Genomic DNA, 6,979 nt, shown 5'->3' with positions numbered 1-6,979 from the left:
AAGGCGCCCTCGGCCTTCGTGTAGCCGCCCTGCACGCAGTTGGCCGCCGCTTTGAGGGCGGCACGACCGCCGGCGCCGCATGTGCCAGCGACGGCGCCGCACGTGCCAGCGGCGAATGGCGCCTTGCCGGACGTGGTCTGCGGCTCGCGGCGCCAGTTCGGGCGGCGGCCGCGGCCCTTTGCCTTGCCAGACTTGCGCCTGCCCTTTGCCTTGCCAAACTTGGGGTTGTTGCGGCAGCGCATGGCCTTGCGCCGGCACTTCCCCGAGCGCCGCGACTGCAAGTCCGCCCACTTCTCCCGTTGCTCGGCAATGAGATCGAGCGCGGCCTTCGCCTTCTTGAGCCGCCCCTCCCAGTGCTCGCGCTCCTTGGCGGCCTCGGCCTCAGCCTGCCCCGCGCCCGCGACCGCGCTCAGGGGCTTGGGCGCCACGGGCGCAATGCCGCCGGAGGTGGGGACTCCCGGCGACGGCGACTTCTCGCCGTCGGCGGGCGCAGCCTGGTAGCTGACGCTCTCGCCCAGCCGGCGGACTGCAGCCTCGACGCCGTCCACGTAGCCCGGTCCGGAGCCGCTGCGGGCCGACGCGGGCCCGCTCTTCCCCGCCGCCATCGGCGTGGGCAGGCCCGGGTAGCAGGTGGTGTCCTGCAAGCGCGATAGGGGCACACGGGAAGGGAGATTATTACCGGTGGGAGAGCGAGTGGGTCGGCAGACGCACGGCGCAGAATGCAAGGCGCTCGCCGCCGGGGCGGGCGTCTCCACCGGAAACTCCTCGCTCGACGGCAGCAGCGCGCCGCCGGTCGCCGCCGGCGTGAGAGCCGGGACACTTTTGGTGACGCCGTTGGGGGCCGTCGGTGGGTCCATCGGAGTGGTGTTCTTGGAGCAGTCGACCAGGCTGGGCTTGCCCTTGCGCTCGATTTTGCGGAGCGGGGAGGGGGTCGTCCACTCGTCGATGCCCTGCGCGTGTGCGAGAGGCCACAGGGTCAATATGAGTACCGCACGTGGGACTCCCGTGTCCCGGCAATACCCATGTCCATGTGTGCACGTGCTCGATCGAGAGGGCGAATGCAAATCGTGTGAGCGTACAGCGGTGCAGGAGACGCTGCAGGGGGCTGCAGGGCGCTCACCGCCGAAGCCGTCTCCTCCGGGAACGTCTTGGCCGACGCCGGTGTCTCGTCGTCCTGGTAGCAGGGGCTCTCCAAGGAGAAGGCTTGCGCGAGGACACCCAGCGCCTGCCAAACGCGCTCGACGAAGAGGGCCGCCGCCTTGGAGTTGTCGGACACGCACAGCATCTCCTGCAGATCTTGGATGTCGTTCTCCAAGAACATCCCGGTGATCTTGCCGGCCCACACGCTGTTGAGCGTCGACACGATGTAGTGGATGCGGTTGCCAATGCAAGAGGTGGCGTCCATGCATTGCGACGACTCTGTCGCCACCCGAGCCACCGCCACCCACCCCGCCAGCAAGACCATGTCGATGGCCACGCCCAGCTGCGAGTTGAGCTTATCCGCGAGCTCGGCTGCCGCGCACCAGTCATCGCCCGTGGGCCAGAGCAGGATCATCTCGTCCTCGAGCGATGCGGGCTCGCCGTTGGACGGGATGACGTGCTCGAGCGATGCGGGCTCGCCCTCGGACTGGATGCCACCAGCGGGCTTGCCGCCGGCGTCAACGATGTCCTTGAGCGGACCGGGCTCTTTCTTCTTCCATGACTTCGACTCGTCGTCCTCCACCTCGATGAGGTCGACCATGTAGCGCCTCTCGGTGCGCGTCCTGCACAGCGGACAGAATGGGTGCCGTGAGCGGAGTGAGGCAAGGCGCCTGCATTGGTCAGAGATGTGCGAACAGCTATGCGCGTGTGTGGGGTCTGAATGAGAGGAAAGTGACGGGGGACAAAGCTCGGACGTTGAGCCTGCGGAGGGCGGCGCAACGAGAGAGCGGGCTAAGGTTCATGTCGGGCGAGTGTTGCAGGCGACGAGGGCCAGAGAATAAATAGAGGGCGAGGGCGAGGGCGAGGGCGGCGGGGTGTGTGTGTGTCTGGGGGTGGGGGGGTGGGGGGGGGGTGGAGGGGGAGGCAGGAAGGGGGCGGGGGCTGCGGCGGCGGCAGTGTCGACGGCACAGGGCGGCGAATGCTTCGGTGGCGGCGGTGAAGGCTGCGGCGGCACGTTGCGCGGCGGAGGCGGCGGCACAACGGCGGCGGTGGGCCGGAAGTGGCAGCAACGAAGCGGCGGCGGGCGAATCGTCGTTCATAGCCTGGCCGTAGTAGTCAGGCACGCACGGCGACGCGTCGTTCATTGCCTGGCCGCAGTAGTCAGGCACGCACGGCGACGCGTCGTTCATTGCCTGGCCGCAGTAGTCAGGCACGCACGGCGACGCGTCGTTCATTGCCTGGCCGACAGTGGTGACAGCGGCGGCGGCACGGAGGGCGGTGGGGCCGACGGCGGCGGCGAGGGCGGTGGCGGCGAGGGCGGGGGCGGAGACGGTGGCGGCGGCGAGGGCGGCGGCGAGGGTGGCGGCGGAGAGGGCGGCGGGGGCGAGGCCTGGGTGGAGGCGGCGAGGGCGGCGGCGAGGGCGGCAGAGACAGTGGTGGCGGAGACGGTGGCGGTGGCGAGGGCGGCGGCGGCGAGGGTGGAGGCGGCGACGGCGGCGGCGGCCAGGGCGGCGGCGAGGGCGGCGGAGGTGGCGGCGGCGAGGGCGGCGGAAAGGGTGGCGGTGACGGTGGTGGGGGCGAGGGCGGCGGCGAGGGTGGCGGTGACGGTGGCGGCGAGGACGGTGGCGGCGAGGGCGGCGGCGGCAGGGCGGCGGCGACGCGAGGGCGGCAACGGCGAGGGTGGCGGCGAGGGCGACGGCGACGCGAGGGCGGCGGCGGCGAGGGCGGCGGTGACGGCGGCGGCGGCTGGTAGAACTAGCTCTCGAACTCGTTGCTGAAGCCGCACGCACGGTACGAGGAGTGCAGGGTGGCGCCCACCACGTACGCGGCCGTGCTGTACTCGGTGTTGCACGCGGCCGGGTCGACGTAGCACCGCTCGTGCTCGACCCGTGGAGGCCGTACGTGCCGGGGTACGCGAGGCTCACGCCGTCCGCCGTGACGACATGCACCTCGCCGCTCACGAGGCTGACGCCGGCCGGGTGGGCGGCGAGGCACGGGCAGCCGAGCGGCGGCGAGGGCGGCGGCGGCGGCGACGGCGGCGGCGGCGGCGGCGACGGGGGTGGGGCGGCAAGGGCGAGGACGAGGTCGCCGCGGAGAGAGGGAGGGCGCCGCGGCGAGTTTGGCGGCGGAGAGAGCGAGGAGGACAGCGTGACGGCGCGGCGACAGCGAGGGCAGACTGAGATGGCGGCAGTGGCGGGGGCCGCGGCGATAGTGGCGGCGGCGAGCGACGGCGAGGATGGCGGCGACAGTACGTGGCGGTGAGGCGACGGCGAGGGTGGCGGCGAGGATGGCGGCGGCGGCGGCGGCGGCGGCGGCGGTGGCGGCGGCGGCGGCGGCGGCGGCGGCGGCGGCGGCGGCGGCGGCGGTGGCGAGAGTGGCGGTGGCGGCGACGGCAGCAGCGAGGGCGAGGGTGGTAGTGGCGGCAGCAGCGGCAGCGGCTAGGGCGGTGACGACGGCAGTGGCGGCAAGGGAGGGGGCGAGGGTGGTTGCGGCAAGGCCAGCGTGACGGCGCGGCGACAGCGAGGGCAGACTGAGATGGCGGCAGTGGCGGGGGCCGCGGCGATAGTGGCGGCGGCGAGCGACGGCGAGGATGGCGGCGACAGTACGTGGCGGTGAGGCGACGGCGGCGGTGGCGGCGGCAGCGGCGGCGGCGGTGGCGAGGGTGGCGGCGGCGGCGACGGCAGCAGCGAGGGCGAGGGTGGTAGTGGCGGCAGCGGCGGCAGCGGCTAGGGCGGTGACGACGGCAGCGCGCGAGCGAGGGAGGGGGCGAGGGTGGTTGCGGCAAGGCCAGCGTGACGGCGCGGCGACAGCGAGGGCAGACTGAGATGGCGGCAGTGGCGGGGGCCGCGGCGATAGTGGCGGCGGCGAGCGACGGCGAGGATGGCGGCGACAGTACGTGGCGGTGAGGCGACGGCGAGGGAGACGGCGAGGATGGCGGCGGCGGCGGCGGCGGCGGCGGCGGCGGCGGCGGTGGCGGCGGCGGCGGCGGCGGCGGCGGCGGCGGCGGCGGTGGCGAGAGTGGCGGTGGCGGCGACGGCAGCAGCGAGGGCGAGGGTGGTAGTGGCGGCAGCAGCGGCAGCGGCTAGGGCGGTGACGACGGCAGCGGCGGCGAGGGAGGGGGCGAGGGTGGTTGCGGCAAGGCCAGCGTGACGGCGCGGCGACAGCGAGGGCAGACTGAGATGGCGGCAGTGGCGGGGGCCGCGGCGATAGTGGCGGCGGCGAGCGACGGCGAGGATGGCGGCGACAGTACGTGGCGGTGAGGCGACGGCGGCGGCGGCGGCGGCGGCGGTGGCGAGAGTGGCGGTGGCGGCGACGGCAGCAGCGAGGGCGAGGGTGGTAGTGGCGGCAGCAGCGGCAGCGGCTAGGGCGGTGACGACGGCAGCGGCGGCGAGGGAGGGGGCGAGGGTGGTTGCGGCAAGGCCAGCGTGACGGCGCGGCGACAGCGAGGGCAGACTGAGATGGCGGCAGTGGCGGGGGCCGCGGCGATAGTGGCGGCGGCGAGCGACGGCGAGGATGGCGGCGACAGTACGTGGCGGTGAGGCGACGGCGGCGGCGGCGGCGGCGGCGGTGGCGAGAGTGGCGGTGGCGGCGACGGCAGCAGCGAGGGCGAGGGTGGTAGTGGCGGCAGCGGCGGCAGCGGCTAGGGCGGTGACGACGGCAGCGGCGGCGAGGGAGGGGGCGAGGGTGGTTGCGGCAAGGCCAGCGTGACGGCGCGGCGACAGCGAGGGCAGACTGAGATGGCGGCAGTGGCGGGGGCCGCGGCGATAGTGGCGGCAGCGAGCGACGGCGAGGATGGCGGCGACAGTACGTGGCGGTGAGGCGACGGCGGCGGTGGCGGCAGCGGCGGCGGCGGCGGTGGCGAGGGTGGCGGCGGCGGCGACGGCAGCAGCGAGGGCGAGGGTGGTAGTGGCGGCAGCGGCGGCAGCGGCTAGGGCGGTGACGACGGCAGCGGCGGCGAGGGAGGGGGCGAGGGTGGTTGCGGCAAGGCCAGCGTGACGGCGCGGCGACAGCGAGGGCAGACTGAGATGGCGGCAGTGGCGGGGGCCGCGGCGATAGTGGCGGCGGCGAGCGACGGCGAGGATGGCGGCGACAGTACGTGGCGGTGAGGCGGCGGCGGCGGTGGCGGCGGCGGCGGCGGTGGCGAGAGTGGCGGTGGCGGCGACGGCAGCAGCGAGGGCGAGGGTGGTAGTGGCGGCAGCGGCGGCAGCGGCTAGGGCGGTGACGACGGCAGCGGCGGCGAGGGAGGGGGCGAGGGTGGTTGCGGCAAGGGTGGGGGCGGCGAGGGCGGCGGCGAGGGCGGGCGCGAAGGCGGCGGATGCGGCGATGGTGGCAGCGGCGAGGGCGGAAGCGACGGCCAGGGGTGGGGCGGCGAGGGTGGGGGCGGCGAGGACGAGCGCGAGCGCGAGGGCGACGGCAAGGGCGCGGCGGCGGCGAGGGCGGCGGCGGCGGGGGCGAGGCTGGTCGGGGGCGAAGGGAAGGCAGGCTCAGTAGGATTAGTGGGAGGCGAAAGGCAAAGCCCGTTGCCGACCGATCGGGGGTGGAGACGGGGGAGGTGTGGGCTTGGCGGCGGGGGGCTTGGCGGTGGGGGCGATGGCGGTGGTGGGGACGGTGGAGGGGGTGATGTAGCGGGCGCCGACGGGGGAGGCGGGCTTGGCGGCGGCGGGCTTGGCCGGTGGCGGGGTTGGCGGCGGGCTTGGCGGTGGGGGAGATGGCGGTGGTGGGGGCGACGGAGGGGGCGGGTGGGAGGCGGCGGCGACGGTGGAGGCGGGGAAGGAGGCGGCGGGGGTGCGAGAGGCCGGAGAGAGGCGGGACGGCGAGGCGCTGGCACAGAGGGCGTGCGCGTGCTGTGCGCCTGCTCGAGGCCAGGTCGCCGTCGGCACGATGGCCCGGGCTTTGCCCCTCCCGTGAAGATGGCGACGCGGGCCTGCGCGAGCGCAGGAGGAGGGTCGAGGAGGGGGGTCGAGGCAGGCGGGAAGGGGCTGGGGTGTGGGGCGGGGCGGGGATTGGAGACGACCTGGGGGATAGGAAGAGGGGTGGGGAGGAGGGCCGGGCACCCGCACATGGCCCGCCGCCCTTCATGAGGTGAGAGTTCCCTCGATGCGGACGAGCCCGAGGAGCGCCGCGTAGGCGTACTCGCGCAAAGATGGCCCGGGTCGAACGCCGGTTTCGATGGGAGCGGCGATGACGGCGGTCGGGTCGATGATTCCACGTCGATGTCGAGGACGGGCCGAGGCGTGAAAGTGACAGCGCGAACGCCCTGCCATCCGGGGTCAAGTGCGTCATCTGGGTGCTTGGGTGAGATGCACCCACGCGGGGCGGCAAGGCAGCGGCGCACCGAAGCGGCGCACCGAACTCTCGTCCGCGATGTCCGTGTAGCACTCGGTGGTCGCCTGCGACGAGCCGTCGGAGTGGTTGCCCTTGTAGGTCGTCGTCGGGTCGCCAGGCAGGTACGCCACCACCTCCCCGGACAAGCGGCAGCGATCGAGGAGGCGAGGGTAAGTGGGCTGCTGGCATGCCGGAGATGGCGACGCGGCGAGCGTGAGGAGGAGGGTCGAAGCAGGCGGGAGGGGGGGGGGGGGGGGGCCTTGCCGGGAAAAGGAGGGGGAAGGGGGGGGGAAGGCCGGGAACCTTTTTTCACGGCCCGCCGCCCTTTATGAGAGCCCCATGAGCCCCCCTTTAAAAAACTATAGGCGGCCAAAAGGAACGGCCCCGGGGGGAATATTTGAACAAAGCTTCCCGGAAACTTGCCCGCGTTGCCCCAAAAAAAAAAGGTTTTAAGGCCCGCCCGGCCCCCCCGAGAAGGCCCGGGGCCAAAAAAGCGGGTTGGGGGGGAAAATTT

At 74.0% G+C, this 6,979-nt stretch overlaps 1 protein-coding gene across 1 annotated transcript in view; it reads right to left on the bottom strand.

Moving 5' to 3' along the window:
• Window positions 1–2,895: 2,895 nt before the first annotated feature.
• Window positions 2,896–6,979, bottom strand: part of EMIHUDRAFT_198071 (hypothetical protein) — a gene marked incomplete at both ends in the record, with an annotated part of 5,348 nt that continues 1,264 nt past the window's right edge. The window contains 2 exons of the mRNA XM_005761939.1: window positions 2,896–3,021; window positions 6,489–6,599. Of these exons, the coding sequence (XP_005761996.1) occupies window positions 2,896–3,021; window positions 6,489–6,599 (237 nt within the window). The remainder of the gene's footprint in view (window positions 3,022–6,488; window positions 6,600–6,979) is intronic.

The sequence above is a fragment of the Emiliania huxleyi genome (assembly GCF_000372725.1).
Source record: "Emiliania huxleyi CCMP1516 unplaced genomic scaffold EMIHUscaffold_7, whole genome shotgun sequence".
Lineage (NCBI taxonomy): Eukaryota > Haptophyta > Isochrysidales > Noelaerhabdaceae > Emiliania > Emiliania huxleyi.
This window is presented reverse-complemented; position numbering and strand designations above follow the sequence as displayed.